This window comes from Micropterus salmoides, unplaced genomic scaffold (assembly GCF_014851395.1).
Source record: "Micropterus salmoides isolate LMB-PRFRI ecotype aquatic unplaced genomic scaffold, ASM1485139v1 Ms_hic_scaffold_18, whole genome shotgun sequence".
Classification (NCBI taxonomy): Eukaryota; Metazoa; Chordata; class Actinopteri; order Centrarchiformes; family Centrarchidae; genus Micropterus; species Micropterus salmoides.
The window spans coordinates 20,068,981-20,096,875 of record NW_024040928.1 but is presented as its reverse complement, the minus strand read 5'-3'; the positions used below and the strand labels follow the sequence as shown (position 1 = coordinate 20,096,875).

Below are 27,895 nucleotides of genomic sequence, written 5' to 3'. Positions count from 1 at the left end.
TCAAAAGGCCAAAAGCTAAAATCTGGGGGTTGTGATATGATTAACGGGATAGACCAGATAGAAAAAAACAAAGGTCTGTGACAAAAATTTTTAATAATTAGGCCACGAGTTTGGGAGGAAATTGTTATTAACATGACTAACATGTTTATAAGCTCATCATAATATTGTTCTTTAGTGTAACGTGAATGTAGATAGGGAGATTGTTTTAGTTTTACCCGTCAAATGCAGTGGAGTAGAAGTGAAAAGTAGCATGAATGACCCATGATACTTGAGTATTTCCACCACTGGAGTTCTTTCACTCTTCATCCAACTACTCCCTCTGTACTCAATACACTCAGTACCAAAGCTTAAAGGGTTAAAGACACAGGTTAGATACTAATCAGAGTAAAGTGAAAAGGTGCAAAAATAATTTTATTGCTACCACAACAGGAGTACAATCAATGCAAAATATGTCTTGATCTGGCACTGAGGAACATTACCAGACATGATATGAACATTTACAAACGCATGAGTGTACAGTTAGCACATTAACTGTACCTGCCTGAAGAGGATACATTTACATATGTTTGCAATATGAAATACATCAAGAGCAATCTGCAAACATATACAGAATATATAGTGAGTCCTATATAAAAACATGATAACATGATAGAAAAGTGTAGTTACAGTGGGCTGCCTGATCTCCAGATATAATGTAAAAGCTTAAACTCACAGAACATGAGTACAAAGGTTTTGGGGAAAAATATAAAGCAGTGAGTTTTTCATAGTTTGTGTGCGTCAACAGCAAAGACAATAACAAAGGAAGGCATTCTCCCACCCTGGTTATACAGAATGCCAAGGACCAATAGCCAAAAACCACGATAAGATAAACGCAAGTTTATTGTATAAAAGTGAAAAGAAAATTAGATAAACTCCTATGTAAATGAGTTTACACTGAAAGGTAAACAGGTAAACACTTCGAATGGTTAAAAGGCACCGATAGGTTATGAATCTGGTGTTTCTATTTTAAATAGTTAAATAGTGTAAGGCACCTACTGTAACTCTTGCTTTGAAAATACATCCCCTTCCTCATCAATAATACCCCATGCTAAAGAAAATAGTAGACAGTATTTTATAAAACCCCAAAAACTAGGAATCTTTTTAGACTGCATTACCATTTAATTACTTTAATCCACTAAAAAGATTGCTGTTATTTTTTGATAGATACATTTTTCCTGAATCCAGTATTATTATTATATTTATTTGAAGCAAATCTCTGACAAAATAGTGCTTATTTAATATTTCAACCATTTTTAGGTTATTACTTTTTTGCCGGCTGCTCAATGAGTTTCCCCTTGTCGTACTTCTGTCCGATCCCATAGGGGACGTGTGCAGATATGGTTCCCATTTCGTTGGCCCCCTCGATGTGGAACATCTGGTCGTCAAAGAAGATGTGCGGTTTTATTTTCTGCAGCAGGGGCCCTTTGGGAGCCCCAGCTAAGAAGAGAGCCTCGTCGATCTCCAGGCCCCAGCTGCGGAGAGTCTTCAGGACGCGAGCCCCGGAGCTGGCTGCACTGCGGGCCGTGACCAGGAAGGTTCGGATAGGACAGTTCAATCGCTCGTTCTTGGCGTAGAATTTTCTCTGGAGCTTACCCAGAGCCTCCAGGAAACACTTTAATGGACCCTAAAAGAGCCAAAGAATAAAGTTAATTTAAAAAGTCAAAGCAGATCAAATTGACTGAACCAGCAGAAATCTGTCTCCTAATCAAATCTTTAACTCATCTGGGTTAATTGTTTCTTTTCACCTGATTGATCTCCACATTTGGTGGAGCACTTTCAACCAACTGAAAAATGACTGAAATATTGCAATTGCTTTTGGATCAATGATATAGATAACACAAAATAAAGAATATAAAACACATACATCCATAGAAACAACCAACCTGAGCGAGAGGTTTGTTCTCAAACTCCTTCTCGTGCTTAAAGAAAGTGTCCAGGCCGTGTTGCTTCACAATGACCTCTGACTCGTCTGAGAAGAGGACGGCGTCGCCATCAAACGCCACTCTCAGCTGAGTGTCGCTCAGCTGAGTGTCCGTTTGCGGCATAAACATTGTGGCTGCAGCAATGCCTGAAGAAACGGGAGAGGAGGGTTGGTTAAAAATATGCTCTGATGGACAGTGTGCATCCACCACTATGTTTTATCCATTCTGAAATTTGATACCAGGCATCTTGACCTTCCTGTTTTATCATCAGCTCTTCATATGTGTTTGTTGCGTGTGCTGGGATGACAGTCAGTCAGCTCCTTCTCGCAGCACAGTGTGTAAATATCAGTCAAATATGCCTTGGGGATGCGGAAAGTAACTGATGTGTTTCTTATACAAAGAACTTTTCAAAAAAATCCGACTTACCTTCCTCGATGGCCTCTGTGACTTTCTTCGAGTCCTTGGAGAGGTAAAGGTTTGTCATGTAGGCCTTTAGGTAGCCTATAGGACTTTTCCCTCCTGTCATACAGAATCTCTCTATGGTCAAATCTGAAAGTATAAAAGCAAGTTGGAGATGTGTGAATATAGAAATCCCATTCTAATTACACTATCACAGCTCTTCTTTATTTCTAGTGTGAAATTACAAGACTGAGCTCTGTTCTTGATTGTGCCACCGTGCTAAACACTCAACAGTGTTTTGGTTTGGGACGCACCGTACCGTAGTGATTAATGCTGTTTATGAGGCGCACCCCAACTTGGGCATGGTTGTTGGTCATTAAGACGATGTCAAAAAGCTCCTCGCTGTCTGGGTACAGCATCCTCAGTCGAGAATTGACAGTCATCAGCGCCTGTGTCAAGACATCAGAAATCAGGATATTTTGTCAGAGCATTCAACATGAGGTGACAAAACAAAATTTTGAAAATGCACATATGCATTTAAGAACAGACTTAATATTTTCAAAACCTCTAATACCGAATTAAGCAAACACTTTTCTTTGTGGGCTTCACAAAGATAAAATCTTGACATTTCTGCTGTTAAGAAACTGCTTGTCGAGGAGAAAAGGAGCGATGGGGCAATGGAAATATTTAACATGCACCAGTGAGTCATTCAGCACTTTACACCCGACACCCAGGCAGGTTTACAATGCCGTAAAACCTGCAGTGTCTTTTTCCAGGTCTGTGGTAGCAGGTCTGTATCCCTCAACATTGATCAGTTGCATAGCAGCCAAAGGATTACAAGACCACTTTACAGTAACCCAACGAAGGTTAAAATCAAGGGCAACTGGACTTGGTTGAAGATACTGGAAGACGTTTCGTCCCTCATCCAAAGGACTTCTTCAGTTCTGACTGACTGGCACTGGTTCGTTAGTGTTCCTTGTTGCTGTGGACGAACCAGCGGTATCGATGACCCGGGCCAACGACCCCACTGAGGTTAAATAGCTGAGTTTCCCTGCCAGTCAGTCAGAACTGAAGAAGTCCTTTGGATGAGGGACGAAACGTCTTCCAGTATCTTCAACCAAGTCCAAGCAGTAAAGCCGTTTTGAACTTGAGCTTTAACATCTGACCTTAGATAGGGATTTCACTTATTTTGGCCTGGCACTGTACATATCTGTCAGCGGGGTCTGGATTAGTTAGTTAGTTAGAGGAAGTTATAAGTCAGTGAGGAACTCACATTATATCAGAGGTGGACAACATGACTTCCTGATAGCTAACATTTGAAGAATGAATGAACAGTGTGCTGATAGACAGTTAAGAAACATTAAAAATAATCATCATCCTATTGTGTCTACTAAAAGAAGAACAGCTTTATGATTAGAGTGGACAGTGCCAAAAGCCAAATACCTGCCTTTAGGTCTGCATGACTTACTGAGATGTGGCCTGAGATATAACATTGCTCAGCACAGAAAATAGACTGTTGACTTGAAACTAGGAGTCATGCGGTCCATTATCACTGTACGTTTTTGTAAACCAAGTTTTTTCCTGGCGTGGACAACGTGCCTTTCAGCTGAATAAAACCTTTCGGGGGACCACACCCTGCAAAGACGTGCAGAAGGCTCATGCCTACCTTGACGAAGGGGAAAGCAGCTCCTGGTTTCAGAGGCTCGCTTTCATGTTCAACCTGATAAGATACGTAGCTCTCTACTCCCTTTTCAACAAAGATCTTCCTCTCTGCCACCATGTCGAAGAGGGTGCGAGAGGAGACGGCGATAGTGACAGCATACTGTGGTTTGGGCTGTCAGTGGATGGAAAGGTGGGGGGAAACAACATTATGTGCACGCAATACTGGGGTTGTTTATCACTACAAATACTGTGCAAGAAAGCATGTGCAGCTAACACACAAGCTTATGGTGATGAACAATTTCAGCTAAGTTAAATAACTTACGGGTCTCGGTTTGTTTGTTTTAAGGTTGTCAAAAACAGCTTTGGCCGCCGCCCAGTCTTTTTCCTCTCTGCTGTCTTCAGTTGCAGCTGAATCGTTCGGCTTCATTTCACTCATTTTTATAAACTTTCGCCTGTCCTATACAGTTGACAAATCCCTTAGAAAGATAAGGCAGCAGCAGCCAGAAGCAAACTAACTGGTGTTACACCAAAATATTCGACTCGACAGATTCTGTGACCCAAATAGGAAGTTAAGCTCTCAGGGCGTTTCTTAACCACGTGGTAAACGGTGTGAAATGGTCGCAGTTTGGTTTGGTTTAGGCGCTAAAACTAATTAGTTAGGGTTATGCACCAAAACTACTCGGTTAGGTTTAGGGAAAAAAGATCCTGGTTTGGTTTTAGTCTCAGAATCTGAGGGGTCACAGAATTTGCTGCAACACCGGAAGCGTACTAACAGAAAGCCTGGTGGGCGCGTCATCCAGCTGTGACGCAAACACGTCTGAGCATCACTTGCTTGCACTTTGTTGGGTTAGAGAGAGTGAGTGTGGCCATAAGAATGTGGATACCTGGCATACAGTCGTATTTTTGACAATAGAGTGCAGCCAACTATGTGGCAACAATTTGGGTAAAGTCCTGTTTCAACATGATAAGATAAGTAAGATGAGAGCCATAAAGAATTTGTTTTTCCAGTTTGGTGTGGAACAACTTGAACTCCAACAATTTTAGACTTATCGCCCAACCTCAGTGACAAACGATGCTCCTGTGGCTGAATGGGAGCAAATCTCTGCAGCGAAGTAGTTGAAACATATCTCTTGCTATTTTAAATCAATAATATATATATATATATATTTTAATTGCACTGTAACTGCAGAGCTGCCCTATTGCTGTTACTTAGTTATTTGTCTATTTCTTTCTCTTCAAATAAGAAAATTACTAAACTTAACAGTAATTTATAAATCTTGCTATTCACGTTGGAAATAGTAGTTAGCAGTTACTATGAGGAAGCTTGCAAGATGAGGGTAAAAGAGCCCTTCATCAGGATAAACTTTAGTCTTGTAGGATTTCTTTTCTTTTTTTCTTCTATTCAGTGCCTAGTTTAATTCAAATTTCTTACATAAACCCTTTACCTGAAATTATTTAGATGTATGTAAAATGTTATGATGGATGTTTGTTTTTTAGTTTTATATACATTATATGTAACCTAATGATTTCCTGTGATTGATTTTTGACATAAAGCATTGTCTTGTAATCCCATGTAGTATGGATCAAATATTTGGTATGACATTTAAATAAGAACTATAAATTAATAATGTATGATTCATGATGAATATAGATGTGTTTTACACTGAGCAAAATTATAAACGCAACAAAGGCCACTCGAGATCTTTGAGTTCAGCTCATGATGAATGGAGGCAAAAACAAAAATGTTGCCTTTATAATTTTGTTGAGTATCTTCAGGTCATCTGGCCATGTTGCCATGCTCCATTGTGCACTTGTGATAGCTATTTAATTAAATGTTTGCTGCTACTAATCACACCACTGTCCCTTTTGTCTTTTCAGTTTGTCTTTAATTGCTCTCAACAATTTCTGTTTCTTACCTCTTTTCATATTTCAGGTTAAATACCTTTTACTTTCTCCAAGTTATTTATCTGTATTTATTTCTGTATATGTGCAGCTAGTTGTATTCCTCCTCGGTGAATCAATAAAGATTCATCTTATCTTAAATATCGTGTGTTTTAACATTGATATCTTATATTTCTCCTTTGATTGAAAGAACAAAGCTTACACAACCTCTGTCACACACACAAACACACACACAGTCCACTGGCACATGAATGCCTCCATCACCCCCCCTCCACACACACACACACACACACACACAGTCCGGGACGGAGCATCATGGCGATTGACGGTAAGTCTACTCGGTCTCAGTACTGCGGGACTCGTGTGAAACTTTGCTCGAGACAGAACGAGAACGCTGTTTATAAAATCAAATTGAACCTTCACCGAGTCTGTTATTTTTAAAATCCCTAGTTTCTTTGTTATTATTTTATCACAAGACGTGGGTACCGCAGTGCTCCGGAGCTGGGACAGCTTGCAGCACGGGGCTGATGCTGAAGTGCGGACGGACACCCGCACTGATGCAGGGATGTTGTGATCCCTTCACGGGATGCGCGCGTGCTCCCTCAGCCACGTGAAGTGATGCTTAAAGTGGACCTGGGGCTTTGACTTACCGTTTGTGAAATCTTTAATTGGACAGACGCTCCTGGCAGTGTGTCGATTTATTTTATCACAACAGGCTGTTGCTTAGCATCACATGCCAAGTAGCCTACTTTCTTTTGCTACTGTTAAAGAACCAGCACTTGGCGGATGAATTTTGGTGTAATATCGATCAGAAAGGAAGGTTTAGAATTTAAAAACGACTCTGCTGTTGCTAGACGGTTATTTTTGTGGATGCACGTGCTGTTGATACGCCCCCTAAACGCCATGGGTAGGCTAATGTGTATAACCAGTAGCCTTTAAAAGCCGACATGATGACGCCATTACACTGGATAAGTATCTCTTCAAGGTTTTAGTGAAAGAGACCGGAACACGTCGCCGAGCAGTGACTAAAGGATACAGTCAGTGAAGAGCGGGCGCGTGCCTTGCCCGCTGTCCCGTTGTCCCGTTGTATTGTGGGCACAGCTCATATTGTGTCACGTGCAGCCAAGCGTGCAGCAGTGTTTGTTGATACACCGTGACACCTGAGAGAGGGGGGTGCGGTTTCATAAAGACATATCAGCAGTGACTCACCATGGGCACCAGTAGTAACAGGGCATGGACATGAATATAGGATATCTATAATTTACATTTTAGAGGCTACTCAACATTTATTTGCAGATATAGGCTATCTTAAATTAGAATAAATGGTTCATCCATACAGGCCGGCATGGCGGTGCAGTGGGTAGCACTGTCGCCTCACAGCAAGAAGGTCATGGGTTTGAACCTTGGTCGTTCGAGGTCTTTCTATGTGGAGTTTGCATGTTCTCCCCGTGTCTGCGTGGGTTCTCTCCCAGGCTTCCTCCCACCATCCAAAGACATGCAGGCTAGGTTAATTGGTGTCTCTAAAATTGTCCTTAGGTGTGAGTGGTTGTTTGTCTATGTGTGGCCCTGCGATGGACTGGTGACATGTCCAGGGTGTACCCTGCCTTTCGCCCGATGTAAGCTGGGATTGTCTGGTTGACTATGGATGGATGGTTCATCCATACAAGTCAGAATATAGGCTACTGAATATAGACTAGTCAAAATGTAATAAGAAAGTTGTCTAGTTGTACAGGCTTTGTAGATATCTTAAAATCAAATACATGTTTTGCATATTGTTATCTCCCTTACATGTTTGACCTTCACTATACAGGATGATGTATGTGCAGAGCTTGACACCAGAGGGTTTGCTTTCACATTAATTTACTGAAGGGGTAAAGTTTCTTTGTGCTCACCTTAAATCAAGAGTTTAACAAAGCATGATTTTGTGCCATTGCAACTAGTCTGGAAGCCAATCGTGATCCAATATTCAACTTACACCCCCAGGGCACATTGGAGAATTGATTATACAGTGATGTTGGAGATACAGTGTGTCTAGTAGTTAAACATAAAATTTTTTAATTATTTGATAGTTATAGATTTATAGATATTTAGGGATTTGTCAGTGGTGGAGGAGTACCTGTAGCCTAATTATAAGAATGTTATTAGGTCTAGTAGTTTACTTTTTGGTCGAAATACAACATCAGACAAAATATCTTTCAGAATATTCAAATGAGAGTATTATGTGTTTTAAAATATGTCTTTAAGTATGAATCCAACCTATCAGTTGTCAGAAGGGACTGCCATAATGATGTTGCACTTCATAGCTGGACTAAATTTGATTTGTTTTTTCAAGCTGATCATTAAGTAAGTACAAGTGTCAGAAATCCTTCTGGAAGAATCAGAGTAGATTTTCATCAAAAACAATTTAATTTGTTTGATGGCTTCTTATATGATCAGAGTCACTCCAGCTTCAAACTTCAAAACTTTATTTCAGAACCATCAACGCAAACAAGTAGCGCAGTGATCTGCAGCTATCACTGATATTTGAAACATATAAGAGTAGAGTTACTACAAAAAATACATTAATCTGCAGCTGCTGTGTTACTTTTAAAACCATTGTTAAATCATCAGCATAGTGATGGTTAGAAAGTAAAACAGAAAACTTGAAACTGCAACAATGTCTTTGTCCGTTTTCGGTCCTCTACTCTCAAATGCTAGTGGGTCTCCAAGCTTCTTACAGTTTGTCCCCCAAAAAATAAAAAATATCTGGATATCTTTTCCCTCTTTGGGGTAATCCACTGCTGTAAGAGAAGAAGACACTCAAAATATTTTCTTCTCCTGTTACTGTAAGAGACAACCTGTGATTTTAAGGAAAGCAGTGACCAGTGTTTTGCTGATTGCTACATTTTGGCAAGTTTTTTGTTTCTGCAAGAATAGAAAAGGAGAGTCCGGAGAGGGTCTTTCTGCTGTGTGACGGAAGACAAGTCTGCCTCACAGCGCTGGCATCGAGTCGTCACCTCAGACCATTTTCAGCGTCCAAACCTTGATGTGAGGGAAGTGATACAATAAGTCCAATACATTTTTTGTTCAGATTTTATGAGTGGTCGTTCAGGGGAGTAAAATACTGTTTCGAAAATCTGCTTGGCTATGTAAGCAAAGCGCTGAGCAATGTGTAGAGCCATGAGAGATAATGTGTGTTATGTGTGTATTTGCATAAGCCTGCAAGTGTGTGAATGTGTGTGAGGGAGATACGAGTGTCAGTATCCCTCATTAAATTAAACCTCAGGGGGATTAAAGGAACTGAAATGTAATCACAACCAGGTATTGTAACAACAACCCGAAGTAAAAATGTCCCACTGTGAACAGTGAATAGTATAGTAACACTAGACAATCCAAATGACCATATTATTGGTGATAATTAGGTGAGAGCTTTTAGGCCTTCAAGTTAGGAAATACAGTTTTAAGAGAAGAGTTAATAAATAATATCAAAATAATAAAAAAAATTGAGGGTTTACTTTTGGTCTGGTCCAAATGTACTGTTACTGTTTATTTTGGGGGGGTCTTGCTTTCAACTTATCAGTATTTATTATTAAATTTAATTATTTAAATCTTATGAAAGGTGCATTGAAGTAATATTTGCTGCAGTTTAATATGAATAATGAATTGCATGAATGATCTTTAGCTCAGTTTTGACCCATTTAGTGAGAAATATTTAAATTTATTCCATTCAGCTGGAGTTATTGCTGCTTTAGCGATGGTTACAAATGGCTTACAGTGTGCTTTTTAATTATTTTGAGTTATTTTGAGTACTTTCCCCTGAATATACACAGTATTTTAATGTAAAAGCTCAAAAATTCACTTTCTGGCAGAGAGTTGGATGAGAAAATTGATACCTTTCTCATATCTGTCCGTTGAATACTGTATGAAAGTGAAACCAGGAGATGGTTAGCTTAGCTTAACATAAAGAATGGATATAGTAGGAAACAGCTAGTCTGGCTCTGTCCAAAGGAAAAACAAAGCTACCTACGAACACATCTAAAACCAAGAAATTGTCCTGTCCATAACACTAACTGTTTTCCTTCTTATGGCACAATTATGTTAACTTGAAGTTCAGAATTAAACATTTGCGGGAGAGTTTTCTCAGTCGGTTCCAGTAAATCAGCTCTATAGCCTTCCTAACCTGAGGCATGAACATATGTTTCTATAGAACACAGAATCATGTCTTAACCTCTGACTCCCAACTTCTTATCTCTTTCTCTAACCAGGAGGGGGAAGGAACTGTGGTGTTCATGAGCTCATCTGTGCCAGACGAGGTAAGGCCATATTCCTGTGAAGTTTGGTGTACAGAAAGTGTCTCTATATGGACCTTAGAAAGCTTAATATCTGTGTGTAAATTATGCATGGCATATCGAGTTTTAGCTCACTTCAGCAAAAGAAGGCAGCTGTGTGTTCATGATTTATTCAGTGTGGAGGTTTTGTTTCGTATCAGAGGTCCATGTGTAAGCAACATTTCCAGATTGCCTACCTACTTTTTAAACAAGCATGCCCTAAAAACTACTGCCACGTTCAGTGTGCACTACACTGAAAGCTCAAAAAGTTATTACATGAATAAATTAATGAAGGTTAATGTTCCCACTGAGGAAATGTGACATGCATTTGTTTCTGCCTGTGTCGCAAAGATGCAGAAACATGACAAAATAATTTGTTTCCCTTGTTTTTATTTGAAAACCTTAACCCATCTAGATGAGTTCAGGTTTCTCTGAGGTTATTATTAATTTTCACATTGAATGCTTCAGTGGCTGCGTTCTCATGTTTGTTAGTCAGGTTCATTATCTAGAAAGAAAAGCAGATTGAATCCTGAGGCTCAGTTCAGAGTCCTGAGTTCGGCCTCAGTTCACATGCTGTAAAAAAACAAAACAAAAACAGCAGGTTTGTTTGGTTTTATTTTCTTGTTTTTTATGTGCAGACAGAAATTGTACATGCACATGCTCAGAGAGGATGGATGTGGTGAATAAGGGGAGTCAAAATGTCAGACAAAGAGAAAGGGAGGTGGCTGAGAAGAGGGGAAAAATCCACTTTATTCTGCTCTGTCAGATGTTACTCAGAATGATGGGTGTTGAAGCTGTTGCAAGAACCGACTTGCTACCGCCCCACTTTCCAGTGTACATTGACGGGCGGATCGGGTTATCTCAGGTGTCTAAATTATTCAGCTGTCATTGACATTTACACAGCGGGGCCATGTATGAAGCATCGTCACACTGCGGGGGCACAGGGCCATAAGCTGTTCATTTCCACAGGCGGCTGCCATGCCCATGGCTGCAGAGGTCATTCTGGTTCAATCAACACAACTGTCAGCAGTGAGAGTTGATACGTGAGCCTGGCAAGTGCTCGACTAGACTAAGCGTTAGGGATTTATTACATGTCGGATTACTTCAGAGCAGGACAACTGTTTTTCTCCACTTCTTGGATCATTTACTATGTTTAGCAACAGCAGTTCTGATATTACTTTATGGGAACAGCTGGCATTAAAGAGGATAGAGAAGGTAAGTCTCTGCAGCCACATCACTGTCTTATCTCTCTCCTACTTCTCTTGCCATTCTTGGGAATTTAGCATTCATCATTCTGGCAGTCTGCAGCAGGCAGCGGCGCTAGTTGTCAGGCTGCATTGGTCTCTGCCTGTTGCCATGGTGAAACAAATCTGTCCATAAGTTCAGGATGTAGTTTGGAGGTTTGAGAAACTATGCCTCAATTTGTCTCTCTTCCTGTCTTGTTCGCGCTCTCAGGGAGATTACCAGTTTTCACACTGTTGACTGATTGAAGCAGTGACTGGTGATGGTTGTTTCCAAAGTTAGAACCTGCTATAAAACCACATGCTACAACGTTTGGGCTGTGCACCATTTTTTTTGTGGGCTACAGCTAAGACATATTTTGAATATTGATGAGTCTTGCTGAATATTTTCACAATGGATTATTTAACAGTTTGGTCTATGAAAGTCATAAAATGATGCAAAATGATTTTCCTAAAAACAAGGTGATGTCTTCAAATTGCTTGTTTCATCTGACTAACAGTCTAAAACCCATTGTTACTATTTTTGTACTATCACGAAGAAAAACAGCAAAGCCTCACAGAGAGGCTGGGAATGTTTGGTTTTAGCTTAAAGTGACTAAAACGATTAATCGATTAGTTTGTTGATGATTCGTTTTCTGTCAATCAACTAATTAACTGACTAATCAATTCAGGTGTATTTGTTTAATTAATAAACCAGGAATACCACATTTTAATGAAAAATCAAGAGTGTTACATGAAACAGATAACACAAAATGCCACTAAGGATAATTTGGAATCACATTCCAGAAGGGACCTAAAGCTGCACTAATCATTGTTTTTATAGTAACAATGAATCAAGTGAGTAATGAGTAATGTAATGTCGCTGGTAGTGATGAACCCACAGAGAAGTATTAGCCAGTTTCACTGTGCCTCAGCTCTTCGAAGCGTTTTAGCATCTTTCAACTAATTTTTTTGGTTTCAGGGCCATCTGTGGCAATTCCAGACACAGCAAACAGATTGCAGCAAAAAGACAAACCTCTGTACACTACCTACCCAGCACAGACAGCAGACAGACAAAGTTAGCAGCTGAGGAATCAGATACTTCACTTAGAAGTTGGTGGAGGCCGAAAGACCTTAAAGGAGCTCACTGGACTTACATTTGTTGGATGACACACATAGTTTATATTTTTGCTTTATTGTTTGTATATTTATGTATGTGTATAAGTTGCACTTTGCTTTTTGCGATGAGGACTTATGTTTGCTGTAGTACATAGTTTAATCCATTGTTTACAGTTTTGTTCTTGTGTTTAGGCAAAAAAAATGAAAAGCGTATTACTGTACCGCCCCATAGTCACAACCTCAACAGCTTGAGCTGTTCAGGGGAGAGGTTTCGTGAACGGTCAATTGAAATCACCTGTTTGGGTGTGCAAAGCATTGAAGACTGGTGTCTCTAGTAAAACACTAAGGGAGTCACTGTCGACTATGTCCATATAATTGTGCGATCCAAAAACTGTATTATGCACCTCAAGCACTTCAACTTGAAATTCAGACACCTCATATCACAGAGCCTCGCTTACAGTGTGCTTCATTTTACAAGCTGCCCTTTCCACTGAGGCATTTGGTCTTTGGAAATACCATTCATGCTTCATTGTCCACCAACTTCCCCTTTTCTTCAGTTATTACACTGCAGTGTGTCTGTGTCGTAGCCTATTAAGTGCAGACCCAGTGCTGGTTTACTGAGCCTACATTTCAGTTAGATACAGTCCCTTTGAGGCTTGCATAAAAATAGCACATCAGCAGCACAGGGCTGCATGGTTACATGAAGTATGGTTGGCCTACATACAGTGCTGTAGATTGTATCTGGTATGCCTTTGAAGTGGAAAACCGCAGACTGTTTAAAGCAAGCACAATAGCTAATGCTCCCCTGGCAAGGCAACATTTCAGGAGTCTGATTCAAAAATAAGATGAATCTCATCAATAAGAATTATTTTGAGTATCAAAGTGGGGCTGTTAACAGCCTTAAAAGTATTTTGTTCAAAGCTTACAGCCATCTGTATTTCTTTTTATTAAAGTAATAGCCATCGGAACTTTGGTTTGAAAATGTAACTGTGATATAACTCCATAATCAATATTACCTGTTTGTCCATGTCTAATTTTTGTTTCTCTTTTTCTGTCTGTCTTTCCTTTTTCTCCCCTGTCTCCCTGCTTCCCTCCCTCTGTATGTCTGTTCTTCTTCTCCTCAGTCTCCCCTGAGCTTCTGGGTGTCCTGTCTTCTATTGGAGCCTTCATGGCATTGATGGCTCTGTTTTTTCTTTATCTCAGCAACAAGCTGTCAGTGGAGAGTCCTGACAAACTGTCACATCTCGGTGGCTATAAGAACACCCAGCCAGGTACTCAGCACACTTCTAGATTTACCACAGTGGCTGCATTTAAACACAAATATTCAGATGATTACTGGATTTGTTCTGGTTTTATATTAAGACCTTGAAGATCACCCTGTTGGTTTTCATCCTCAGACACCTCTCCCATATGTAACCAAAGTAAATACAAGAAAAAGACAGCTGCAGGAGATATATACTGGATATATCTAAACAAACCTTTTAGTGCCCCTCTGCAACAATCCACATCTAATGACATCAAATTAAGGTCTTTATGATCCATGTTTTCATTTTAAATCTTCAGTGTTGCAGTGCATTAAGGCTGATTTTAACGTGCATATTCAGTGCAAAATGTGTACTTCCTCTGAGGGAAATGGGTGCTCTGCTAAAAGGACAACAGCTCATAAAATGGGATAGTGTTAGAAATCTCATAATATGGCCTCAGTTTACCTTTTTCTTTCTTATCCTGGCACGTTTTGGTAAACAAGCCTTCATCAGAGCACCATGAGAGGTTGTAACCCGCCTTTTTTCATAGAGAATAAGCAATCATCGCCAGGTGTGTAGGGGAGATACGAACTTTGGTTACCACAATGAATGATAATATAAAATAGACACTTACAAAGGATATAGACATAAGGGAGTAGGGTTTTACACAGCCTCTTTTAGCATAACTTTGCATACATTTATTCTATACATGGTTTCAGAGTGGGATCTGATGTCATGCTACAATGTATGTGTGTATATATATATATATATATATATAGAGTACATATTTGTTAGCTCAACTGTGCAGCTGTATAGGACTGTCTAGCGAACATGCGTAATCATGTTTTCATGATTCATTATTCGTAATTCAGATTCTGCACATGTAAAATGTTTTATTAGATGAATAAACATGAATAATGTCAAAGGCGTTTCCACTGCAGTTTGCACTACAGTGCAAATTGCTATATTATTGAAATTTTAAGCTTTTAGCTTAACAACAGGCTAGCCACCCCATCTACTGTCACATCAGATCAGCCGACCAATCAATAAACATTCTGACTAAAACAAGAGAAAGTATAATTAACAGAATAGAAAGCACCCAGGGTCTGAAATGAGAACAGTGTTGGGACTGGGGGGAAACCTGGAGGATGAGAATGAAATGTGTAAAAACAGAGTTAAGTGAAGGCTGAACCTGTGACAAAACTGAGGCCATAGTTTTCTAAAAAGAGACTTTAGAGTGCAAATAGTGGAGTACAAAAACACTGTTATAGAGCTCTTGTTGCAAAACATGAGTTATAATCTTTACTATCACCATATTGCGCTGTGTGTACGTGTTGGTCTCAGCACAAACTGTGATGCTGGCAGCACACCCTGCTAACAACCACATGTCCATGTCAGTGCCTCTGATGAGCTAATCTGCTGGTCAGCGTGGTGACGGGATCCTGGCTGAGAGATGGCCTTCTTCAAGAGCTTCCAGCAGAACCTGCCATCTGTCAACATTTCCTCCATCTTGGACTCGGTCACCAGCCGTGTGGACGACCTGGCCAGCGCTGTCAGCGATGCCACTTATGCTGTCAGCGACCAACTGACTGAACAGGTCACCACTATCATCAACAAGGTGCAGGACGAGGAAGATGGGGGAAACGCCAGTGGCCAGGAGTCGGGTCAGACTTCCGCATCACAGGAGGGCAAGGCCAGCAGTAAGAGCATGTGGCAAATGAATAGAGACTCAGAAACAGGCAACACAGCCTCAAAGACCAACCAGGCAGGTTTCACTACAGAGGCAGAGCACACTCAGAACCAGCTGGAGTGGGAATGGAGGGACGGATGCTGGCGAGTTAAAAAGACAGAAGCCGAGTTAGCAGAGGAAGAGAGGAGGAAGAAAGAGGAGAAGGAGCTGCAGGAGAAGAGAGAACAGAGGAGAAAAGAAAAGAGAGCGAAGCAGCTGGAGAAAGAAGGCAAGTCACAGAAAAACAAAGAGGAATCCCAAGATGGAGAGCAAGAGGAGGGAGCTGATGCTTCAGAGAAAACAGAAAACACAGGTGGACAAGACAGACAGGCGAGTGAGAGTGGAGGCAAATCCGGTGCTCAGCAAAGAGGCGGCAACTGTGATGAACCTCCTCAATCGCCTGGTCCTGAGACTGAAAGCAGACTATCAAAACAGAAAAAGCCAAAAGACGAGGGAGAAGAAGAGAAAGAGATGGAGGACCTTGAGAGGGAGGGAGATGATGAGGAAGAGGCTGAGCTTTCTAAAGCTTCTTCAAAAGCAAAAAAGATGAAGTCAGAAAAGAAGAAGGGGAAAGGAGTGAAGGGGGATTCAAAGAAATTGGAGGAAGCCTCGGACTTGGAGGAAAAGAAGGAGAAAGGGAAGAAAAGCAAGAAGAAAAAAAAGAAAGGCAACCAAGGTTAGATGGTGTGCTGCTTTTATTTCACCATGTGGGTCTCCTCTTCTCTTGTTTTTAAACTCTGCCAACTATTTGAAATCACAACCTGACGTTCATACACCCTGAAATTAACCTTTCCAGAGTGCCTTGTCCACATTACGCTTGGTGAGATAAATGTAACGTTTAAACTAGAGTCTCCGTGTGTTCTCTCCAGAGGGAGTTTTATCGGACAGCGAGGAGGACAAAGGCCCAGAGGCTGTGGCCCAGCAGAACACAACTTCTGTGTGGGGCAACAAACACAAACAGTCCACTGAGCAGGGAGGCTACAGCAGCGAAGCCTCCAGTGAACGGGGTGAGAGGATGCTCATGTGTTATACTCACAATCATTTTATTTTATATATATATATTGTAATATTGATAAAATAATATTAATATACCAACAAGGAATATTAAAGATTTAATAAATTTCAATATGATAAATTATTTTAAATATAAATACATAATATGTGGCATTGTGGAGTTATGTAGAGTTATACATGCAACATTAAAGAATACTTAATTAACATGAATTTAATAAAAATAATAACTTCTAACTACTGTGTACAAAGTACCATTGTTTGTTAGAATCTTGTTGACATTGCCTTCATTCAATTTCTTGCAGAGAGGATTGTTAGCTCTCTCACGTCTAACAACTAAATATGAATTAAATATGAAGCTATAGCCAGCAGACGGTTAGCTTAGCTTCGCATAAAGACTGGAAAAGTTTAAAAGGATGGCCTCTAACTTGACTCTGTGGTAGACTGCCTATTGCATACATAATAAGCATCCCTTCAGGGCACAGTATGTCTCCAGTAACACACCAATCATATCACGTTACTCCTTCTGTGTCCCTCTCTGTCACTGTCATATAAGCAGCCAACAGCATCCAGAGAATAAAGAAAGATTCCTCGCTCAGTGAGCCCCAGCCTCCTCCGTACCAGGACGAGGGCTCGGCGACCCACATGTCCTCTTATTCCCACTCAGAGCAGGCGGTCAGGAGGGGGTCGTCCCCACTGCGCTGCTCCAGTGAGGCCAGTGTGGACCAGGACACCGAGAGCTACCTCAACAAAGGCTGTGAGGAGGACATACCCAGTGACAGTACAGCTGTGCTGGGACCAGAGGTATGTTCCCCCTTTCTGTGTCCTTAAGCAGCACATAACAATTCTATTTATAGTTTGTATTTTATATCTGCCCTGTAGCTCACCATAAACATAGTATAAAAAGTCAGCATTATTACCAATTAGTTAGACATTTATATTAGACCACTACAGTAATTAAATAACTTGTTCACTTTAAAATGTGATTTTATGTTACAATGTCAGTTACAGGTCAACTTAACATGAGGAGACAGGGTGGTTGTACTTGTTTAAGAGGGAAACAAATTTACCAGCATTGTTGCAATTTCCACTGGCACTGTAAATCATCTTGGTATCAATTCTGACTCATAAGGATTGGTATGATATTCAGCAATAAATCTGGGAATCTATTGGTGTTTGTTTTGAACACACAAATACAAGTGTAAATCTGATTCTAAGTGGACACACTGTGTAGCTTATATATATATATATATATATATATATATATATATATATATCTCAATTAACTTGAGACATTCTGTCAGGATTGTGTGGTCGAGAAGGGTTGGAGGACCCAAGCGCAGGACACTGGAGCAAAGAAGGTGCAGTTAAAAAAAGATTTAATTAAACAAAAGGCGAGCACACTTACAAACACAGTGGCTGAGTCCAGGGTATTCAAAGTAAAATAAACAATCCCAACAAACAAATGATCCAACTGGTCATCCAAGAATTAGCGGGGAAAAATGGGCAGACAGAGGACATCACAGGACAGAGCATTACAAGCTACAATGACCAGGCAAAGATTGAGGGGAAACAAGCAAGGATATATACACAAGGTAAACGAGATGGGAGGAGATACACAGGTGAGGGACATGAGGCTAACGAGACATAGGCAGGCAGTGAGAGCAGGGGAAAACAGAGAGACTGGCAGGCAGAGGGATTACTGGGGTAACAGACATAATACAGGTTACAAAACACAAAACAGAGGCCATATCAAAATAAGACACAAGCAGACAGATAGGTAGAGTGACAGTAGGGGGGGAAGTGACAGATACTAACAGATGCAAAACACAAGAAAAGACACTAACTGGAACTCAAAGCACTAGCAGAAAAGCAGGCAGAAGAATTACTGGAGGAACCGACAGAAGCAAATCCGAATGCAGAAAATAAACTAAACATAATAGGGCAAAACTTAACAGTTCAGACAATCTGAATAATAAACATAACGAGAACAGACTATAGCAGAACAATCAAAATAATGAAACTAAACAGATCATACCAGAACTACACAAACAGACCCCCCCCAACAAGACACACATAACATCAGACCAACAAGCATGAACACATAGTATAAACTAGACACAAGACAACAGACAGGACTGAAACCCAAAACAGAGTCAAAATAACAGATACAGAAAAGACTACACGTGCTGGTCATATAATTAGAAGAGATTAGAATTATTTCAGTAATTTCATTCAAAAAGTGAAACTTGGATATTATATTCATTCATTACACACAGACTGATATATTTCAAATGTTTATTTCATTTAATTGTGATGATTAAAACCGACAACTAATGAAAATCCCAAATTCAGTATCTCCAAAAATTTGAATATTACTTAAGACCAATACAAAAAAAAAACATTTTTTAGAAATGTTGGCTAACTGAAAAGTATGAACATGAAAATTATGAGCATGTACAGCACTCAATACTAAGTTGGGGCTCCTTTTGCATGAATTACTGCAGCAATGCGGCTTAGCATGGAGTCGATAAGTCTGTGGCACTGCTCAGGTGTTATGAGAGCCCAGGTTGCTCTGATAGTGGCCTTCAGCTCTTCTGCATTGTTGGGTCTGGCGTATTGCATCTTCCTCTTCACAATACCCCATAGATTTTCTATAGGGTTAAGTTCAGGCGAGTTTGCTGGCCAATTAAGAGCAGGGATACCATGGTCCTTAAACCAGGTACTGGTAGCTTTGGCACTGTGTACAGGTGCCAAGTCCTGTTGGAAAATGAAATCTGCATCTCCATAAAGTTGGTCAGCAGCAGGAAGCATGAAGTGCTCTAAAACTTCCTGGTAGATGGCTGCGTTGACCTTGGACCTCAGAAAACACAGTGGACCAACACCAGCAGATGACATGGCACCCCAAACCATCCCTGACTGTGGAAACTTTACACTGGACTTCAAGCAACGTGGATTCTGTGCCTCTCCTCTCTTCCTCCAGACTCTGGGACCTTGATTTCCAAAGGAAATGCAAAATTTACTTTCATCAGAGAACTATATAATTTTGGACCACTCAGCAGCAGTCCAGTCCTTTTTGTCTTTAGCCCAGGCAAGATGCTTCTGACGCTGTGTCTTGTTGAAGAGTGGCTTGACACAAGGAATGCGACAGCTGAAACCCATGTCTTGCATACGTCTGTGCGTGGTGGTTCTTGAAGCACTGACTCCAGCTGCAGTCCACTCTTTGTGAATCTCCCCCACATTTTTAATGGGTTTTGTTTCACAATCCTCTCCAGGGTGCGGTTATCCCTATTGCTTGTACACTTTTTTCTACCACATCTTTTCCTTCCCTTCGCCTCTCTATTAATGTGCTTGGACACAGAGCTCTGTGAACAGCCAGCCTCTTCAGCAATGACCTTTTGTGTCTTGCCCTCCTTGTGCAAGGTGTCAATGGTCGTCTTTTGGACAGCTGTCAAGTCAGCAGTCTTCCCCATGATTGTGTAGCCTACAGAACTAGACTGAGAGACCATTTAAAGGCCTTTGCAGGTGTTTTGAGTTAATTAGCTGATTAGAGTGCGGCACCAGGTGTCTTCAATATTGAACCTTTTCACAATATTCTAATTTTCTGAGATACTGATTTTGGGGTTTTCATTAGTTGTCAGTTATAATCATCAAAATTAAAAGGAATGAACACTTGATATATATCAGTCTGTGTGGAATGAATGTATAAATTATACAAGTTTCACTTTTTGAATGGAATTACTGAAATAAATCAACTTTTTGATGATATTCTAATTATATGACCAGCACCTGTAAAGATAACCAGACTGACTAAGAACTAACTAAATAGAGCAAACATGCCCACAGTGTGACACATTCAGACACCCATTTACATTTTCTCTCCATTTTCCCTTATCTGTCTATTGCTGCATTCTTGCAGCAGGAGACACAACTTTTGAATGTGTGGGAACATCAAATGTGGGCAAAAATTATTTTAAACACATATTTCTTTTTCTTCCTAGGTTTTTTGGAGAACATCAATAACAACTTACAATCTTTAAACACACAATCAGTGCCAAAAAGCTGATCCAAACAAAGCATTGTGGTCAAAAATTCACTTGTTCAATTAAAGTAAATGAACTAATGCTATTTAGGAAATGGAGGAAGTTGATGAAAGTTAATAAGTTAAAACAACCTTTTCAGTCCCTCTAACACTAAAGATCCCCTCCTCTTTTATAGCCTCACTCTCTCTCTTCACGATTCCTCTCGTTCTCTTTTTCTTTCACTCAGGATGGCTCTGGTCCTCAGCTCCCTACAGCCTACGAGCCAGAGCCACTCGGCAAATACGGTACGCTGGATGTCGCCTTCGAGTATGACTCCAGCGAGCAGTATTTGGCCGTCACGGTCACTGCTGCAACAGACATTCCTGCACTTAAACAGACGGGTAACATTGCGTGGCAGGTCCACCTGGTCCTGCTGCCCACCAAGAAGCAACGGGCCAAGACTGGTGTGCAGAAGGGTCCGTGTCCTGTCTTCACGGAAACGTTCAAGTTTTCCAGGGTGGAACAGGAGACCCTAGGGGACTACGCTGTTCGCTTCCGCCTGTACAGCATCAGGCGGATGAAAAAGGAGAAGGTCCTGGGAGAGAAGGTTTTCTACCTGACTAAGCTCAACCTGCAGGGCAAGATGGCTCTACCTGTCACCCTGGAACCGGGCTCTGAACTTACAGTGAGACAGCTTTGGGCATTTCCATCTTGCGCTGTGCATAGTTTTATCTGAGGCATCTGGGTCGTTGGTTTGACAATGAACATTTCACCTGTAGACCTGTTTAATTCAATTGCAAATTAGTCTAGGGTTTCAACTTTTTTCATTATTGATTGATCTTATTTTCTCAATAAATCAGTTCCTTGTTTGCTCTAGAAAACTATAACATAGTGAAAAATACCCATTTTAATTCCTTAGAGCCGAAGGTGATGAACTAACAGTTCAAACCCCCATAATATTCAATTTACTGTAATGTAAAACAAGGAAATGCAGAAAATCCCTCACTTTTGAGAAGCAGGAACCAACAATTGGTCATTTTTGCATGAAAGATGACAATTAAAGGATCCACTTTAAATACATTATATATAAATGCATTAAAAACAAATGTTATAATGTAATGCTAGTTAGTCAGGCTGTGTAGTACATCAAATTACATGAAACTCTGTGAGGCTGTGCTGAGGCACAGTGAGGTAAATGTTAAAGTCAGCATGCTAACATGCTGAGATTAAATGTTTAGCATCCAAACCAAAATTAATTTTTGAACAAAAATACAAACAAAGTACAGCTGAGATGGAGGGGGTTGTTATTCGTAAATTGGCAGGTATTTTGTCCTAAACCAAAGTAGTGGAAGAATTAAAAATTTTTACCTGGTGAGGGCACTGGATATAGAGTCAGGGCATCACCAAAGTTAAAACAATTCATCCTGAGGGAAGCATAAATGTCCAAATTCCGTGGCCATCCATCTGATAGTTGTGAAGAAGAGGATCACCAAAATCAGTAGGGTTCATCCTCTGTGGACCATGAAAAACTGTACAAAATGTACATACATCTGAACTAATAGTAGCAAAGCTATGTCTGCCTACATGAAAGTTGTGGACCGTTCGACTGTCCAACCGACCTCCATCCCTAGACCCATGCCACTAACGTGGCTAAAAGGTTATTTATGTACTTAGAAGAGCTAATAGGCAGATTTCTAGCTCTTTAGACAGACCCAGGCTAACTGCTTTAATTCTGTATGCTAAGCTAAGCTAACTGTCTCCAGGGTCTGCGTAGAAGGCTACTACCAGTCTGAAAAAATTCTACTTCTTGTTAGTACATATTATACTTGATAGACTCATGCTGCTAACATGGCTAAAAGGTTTTTCATGTAATTTGGTGCTGTGATGCTCTGAGATAAAGGTCAAACTATCTTCTTTTTTGGTTATGAATCTAAACCATAGAAACCTTTAGAAAGACTGTACAAATCCCACTGATGCTTTCCTAAACCTGCAGTGCAGAACTTTGTCTTCTCTACTGGCAGTAGGAAAAATTACACAAAAAACTGCAGATGCACGCTTATTGTGTCTGCTTGCAGGTGAGCTCAGTTCCAAGACAATCATCCATTATATAGTCAGAGTAAATGTAACAGCTACATAGCCTACTCGAAATATTTTACAAATACCAACCTGTCCAGGATAAGTAATGCAACATTGTGTCTGCCCTCAGTCCCTTCTCTTCTCCTAGTACTTGCATGACTGCACACAGTTCAGTGTTGCCAAAGCATATTAACACAAACTCTATAATCATAATAAACAAAATAAACAATAAAAAATTCTCAATAGTAAACATTCTCTCCATTTAACTGTTTTTTTTTTTTTTTTTTAAAGCAATGGCAGATCGTGGAGCTCTCTACACGACTCTGGGTTGCTCCCCTGAAACCAATCACGGCTGGTTGACATAAAACACATCACTACTGGTGTGCCAGCTCGGGAACGTTGCCACAGACACCAGTCGTATTCTGTGAAATACAGAGAGATCTAACTGGCAGTGACGGGCTTAATCGGCATTGTGTGAACTTGTTTGGCAAGGGCTTGAATGTAATGGAAGTTAATTTATTTGTACACTCCAGCTTTAACAAACTCTCTGTGTGTTTCATCTTGCCAGGGTTGCGGCTCTCTGGTGAGCGTGTCTCGCAGTGCAGGAGCGCCGTCCTATCGCTCCACTGAAGACTCTTCCTTGCCAGAGATCCTCCTGGGTCTCATTTACAACTCTGCCACAGGACAGTTATCTGCTGAGGTCATCCAGGGAAGCCACTTCAAAACCACAGCGTCTGATAAACCCGTCAGTACGTACAAAAGCTTCCATGTCAAATCGTTTAATTCCTGGGTTTTGTGCCAGCTTGGAATGAGGTGCTGAGTGACAATGTAAATGTTCCTTTCAGTGAAATTTTCCCTTGTACTTTCCCCAAAGTGTGCTAATACTCTAGGACAATTGTTTTGGCAAAACAGATGGGCAAGCCTCCCAGCAGCATGTAACAAACACAAATTGTGCACCATTACATTTAAATGTTTCCTGGCAACAGCACCAGCTTTTTAGTAACCTTCTAGTGATTAAAGCCATAATGCCGAAGCAATTGCTGCTTATCAAAGTTCCCATGAAAGCTGATCTTCTGGTGTGTGTCACAATCTTTAAACTGTTCCTGCTTCCTCTTTTTCTTCTTTCCAACCTTGTGTGCTATGGTGTGTTCCACAGATGGTCTGTTCTGTTGTATAAAACACTTTGTAGGGGGGCAGCTTTATATCATGAGAGGTAAGTCAGCAGTAAATTACTAGTAATCTTTGGGTCATCAGTGTTCGAAATATTTGAATTATGTGTTCACAATAATTTAAGGTCTTTAAGGCCCAAAATGCTACATTTTGTTTATTGCATGAAGTTCTATCATTATGCATGTTTAAAAACAACAAAAAATTCCTAGCATGCAATCCTTCTAATTTGTTTTTCACTTACATAACATTAGATTACAGGGCCAGTTCATCCAAATCCTGTTCCTGTTTGTGGTGCTTTCAGATCTGAAAAACTGCATTCAACTCTTGGAATAGGAAACTAAATTTTGGGGAAATGTGTGTCTGTGCAGCAAATATGAAGCTAGAGCATGGAGACTCTTAGCTTAGCTTAGCATGGCTCTGTCCAAAGGGGAAAAAATCTGTTAGTCCTCCCATAAACTACTGTATATCTTGAGATTTTTATATGTATGTTTTTGTACGAGTTAAACAAATATATGAAAATATAAGCAAATCTGTTTTTTTTAGTGAACTGACCCTTTAAAAACACACATTCTAATGTACAGCACTGGTCTTTCCTGGTCTTTATTTAGACCAAGAGTTCTGGTTTACTTCCATTTATTGACTCTGCTTCCAAGGTTTAAATTAGATTAGATAGATTAAAGCACAACAAGAGAAATGTACACCTATTTCAAAACCTCTGCTACACACTTTTTGTAATGTTTCTTGCAGTACTGCTACCCACCACTTGATGGCACTCTAACCTCTCTCCCACACCTCCTTTCAGACACCTACGTGAAGCTCACCATGCTGGACTCCAAGGGGAAAGAGATGTCCAAGTGCAAGACGGCCGTATGCCGCGGCCAGCCCAACCCCACCTACAAGGAGACGTTTGTGTTCCAAGTGGCGCTCTTCCAGCTGTCCGAGGTGTCGCTGGTGCTGTCTGTGTTCTGCCGCCGGAGCAGCATGAGGCCCAGGGAGAGGCTGGGCTGGGTCTCCCTGGGCCTAAACAGCTCCGGCGAGGAGCAGCAGGCCCACTGGGCAGAGATGAAAGAGGCCGAAGGACAGCAGGTCTGCCACTGGCACACACTCACTGACACATAGGAGGAAGATTTATGAAGACTTATATTAACAGCATTCCCTGGACAGTCAAGAGTTTTAGGCGAGAAGGAAGCAGCTTGTCAGATGTATGATGTGTGCGCATACAGGTGTGAGGACAGGCATGGGTTCCCAGTCTTTACTGCCAGAGACTGCACGAATACCCTTTAATCTGCCATTTTAATCTGCTGCAGACAGGCTGACATAATTGGTGGAGATCCAGCTCGGGGCCTTTTCTTGACAATAAAAAAGGCAATGACAAACTGAAAAACTTACCAAGAACCGAAGGAAACCGTTTGTTTTCCAGTAATGCTGCCTACAACAAGATCTGCATGTACCCTAACTTGTTTACAGGACAATGTTAAGACTTTTTCAAACATTTTGCATCTCTAAATATTGGACCAAAGAGCTCAGTCCAGGACGAGCTGACTCCTCCCTGTTTCTTCCAGGCTTCTCTGGACTTCAGCTGCCACCAGCATACCAGACATTTCTCTATCAGTCCTTGCCGTTGACAAAAGAGAAGGCAATGAAAAGACTGTTACAAAAGGGCCTACAACATGCTGCAACTATGCTTACAAGCTATGCTTTGTACAGTATATTTACATGCACGACATTATGCAAGTTTCCTTCATCGGTTTCCCCCTTCATGTTTTTGGATTATCAGTCAAATGGTTTACCAGTTTTATGGGTGTCCCTCTAGGGGTATGTGTTACACAAAGACTTTTTTTTTTTTTTATTATTGTGGGCTTGTATGACTCAGTGCACTATGCATCTGACGCTACTTTAAACTAGAGGACTGAAATTCTTATGCTCGCTGAGTTTCTTACAGAATTGGACACAGCTCTGCTTGCCACTGGTATCAAAGAGCAGCTTCCTTTCCAGTGTAATACATATTGAGCCTCTTTCACCATTCAGCCTTCTGACAAGTCAGCCATGTTCATTCATGTAGAAACACGGTGCTTCCCGCTGAGGAGGAATATGCAAAAGTCTGCGCAGTCCAATAAACCCGGCTTTCTGTGAGGCCGTGCTGATGACAGCCTCGGCTGTGTTCTCTGTGAAGTGAGTTGAAGTGGCAAAATGAAATTATAGGCAAAAAGGTAAATCATATTTTCTCCGTACAAGTGACTGGAAGATGTATTATTAAATAAAAGGATAAAATAAATGAAAACATTGTCCAGAGCTGGGAGAAATCTGGTTATACATGCGCTGTCCTCCTCTGGAAAGCCAAACTTTAACCCTCATGAGACAAGAAAAGCTAAGTCAGAAAGCTGAAGACTACACAGCTACACAAAAGTGTGAACCCCTCTCTCTGCTGGCTGAAGTTGAGGGGTGGGGTCGCATTTTTCTTTCTCCTTCACTCATGCCAGGACTGAACCCCTCCTCTGGGTTTTGGGGATGCTGCAACCACACCTCATCCCTTCAGTTCTCCTGCAGGGCCAAATATCTACAAAGTAAAATTTTAGTCATCTTAATATGAATGAAAACCAGATGTGTAGCATTCCTGCCAGATAAACAATTGGCTTTTGATTGCAGAAAAGGGAATAACAGCCACTGGAGGTTTAAAAAAATAAAAAAATCATAAGTATGGCTTGCATTTCACTCTGGGCACAATCACTGCATAACCGGCATTTACAACCAATTGAAGGAATAGTTTTGGGATACACACTTTTTTTTCTGCCAAGAGTTTAATGAAAAGATACTACTTTCATGTCTGTATAATAAATACTAAATTACAGACAGCAGCTGGTTAGCTTAGCATGAAGACTGGAAACAAGAGGTCAACAACTAGTCTGGCTCAGTCAGAAGCTACCAAAATCTGCCAACAAGCACACCTGAAGCTCCCATACAAACACATGATGTCTTGTTTGTTGCATTTACATTTCGGTCGTTTTGTATTTCTTGGTCGGGACCAGTAACCTCCTGGAGTCACCGCTGTATTTACACTACTACTTACGCTATTTTTGTATAGATTAAACAAATGAAATATAATTATTTTTTAAGCTTTAAGTGGTGCTAGTAGGCAATTTCACTTCCTTTGGACAGAGCCAGACCACTTTACCATTTCAAGGCTTTATGCTAAACTATATAGCTGCAGCTTCATTTTTACCATATAAAAGTGAGTACACCCCTCACATTTTTGTAAATATTTGATTGCATCTTTTCATGTGACAACACTGGAGAAATGCTACAATGTAAAGTAGTGAGTGTTCAGCTTGAATAACTGTAAATTTGCTGTCCCCTCAAAATAACACATCACACAGCCATTAATGTTTAAAAAGCTGGCAACAAAAGTGGAAATGTCCAAATTGGGCCCAAAGTGTCATTATTTAGTGTGGCCACCATTATTTTCCAGCAATGCCTTAACCCTCTTGGGCATGGGCTTCACCAGAGCTTCACAGGTTGCCACTGGAGTCCTCTTTCACTCCTCCATGACGACATCACAGATGCTAGAGACCTTGCGCTCCTCCACCTTCCATTTGAGGACGCCCCACAGATGCTCAATAGGGTTTAGGTCTGGAGACATGCTTGGCCAGTCCATCACCTTTATCCTCAGCTTCTTGAGCAAGGCATTGGTCGTCTTGGAGATGTTTGGGGACGTTAACATGTTGGAATACAACCCAGTCTCCGAAGGGAGGGGCTCATGCTCTGCTTTAGTATGTCACATTACATGTTGGCATTCACGGTTTCCCTCAATGGACTGAAGCTGTGTGAGAGCGATGATACCAAATTTAACCCACCTGCTTCCCATTCACACGAGACCTTAAAACACTAACAAGTCACATGACACCAGGGAGGGAAAATGGCTAATCGGGCCCAAATTGGACATTTTCACTTAGGGGTGTTCTCACTTTTTTGCCAGCGGTTTAGACATTAATGGCTGTGTGATGTGTTATTTTGAGAAGACAAAGCAAATTTACACTGTTATACAAGCTGTACACTCACTACTTTACATTGTAGCA

At 40.7% G+C, this 27,895-nt stretch overlaps 2 protein-coding genes across 3 annotated transcripts; one reads left to right on the top strand and one right to left on the bottom strand.

Moving 5' to 3' along the window:
• Positions 1–385: 385 nt before the first annotated feature.
• On the bottom strand, positions 386–4,458 carry LOC119908554 (cytosolic 5'-nucleotidase 1A-like). Its single transcript, XM_038726333.1, has 6 exons — positions 4,345–4,458; positions 4,027–4,194; positions 2,680–2,809; positions 2,388–2,510; positions 1,923–2,107; positions 386–1,663 (listed from the first exon to the last, which is right to left on the bottom strand). Exons 1-6 carry the CDS (start codon positions 4,456–4,458, stop codon positions 1,301–1,303), a joined length of 1,083 nt encoding a protein of 360 aa, XP_038582261.1. The 3' UTR covers positions 386–1,300.
• Positions 4,459–6,230: 1,772 nt separating this feature from the next.
• On the top strand, positions 6,231–25,966 carry syt14b (synaptotagmin XIVb). Of its 2 annotated transcripts, XM_038726331.1 has the most exons (9): positions 6,231–6,252; positions 10,169–10,216; positions 13,695–13,841; positions 16,413–16,550; positions 17,114–17,358; positions 20,824–21,261; positions 23,221–23,401; positions 23,809–23,865; positions 24,625–25,966. In XM_038726331.1, the coding sequence occupies exons 1-9, from the start codon at positions 6,240–6,242 to the stop codon at positions 24,939–24,941; spliced, it is 1,584 nt and encodes a 527-aa protein (XP_038582259.1). In that variant the 5' UTR covers positions 6,231–6,239; the 3' UTR covers positions 24,942–25,966. The 2 variants fall into 2 exon arrangements, with proteins under 2 accessions (XP_038582259.1, XP_038582260.1); XM_038726332.1 differs by lacking the exons at positions 6,231–6,252; positions 10,169–10,216; positions 13,695–13,841 and adding an exon at positions 14,894–16,219.
• Positions 25,967–27,895: the final 1,929 nt, after the last annotated feature.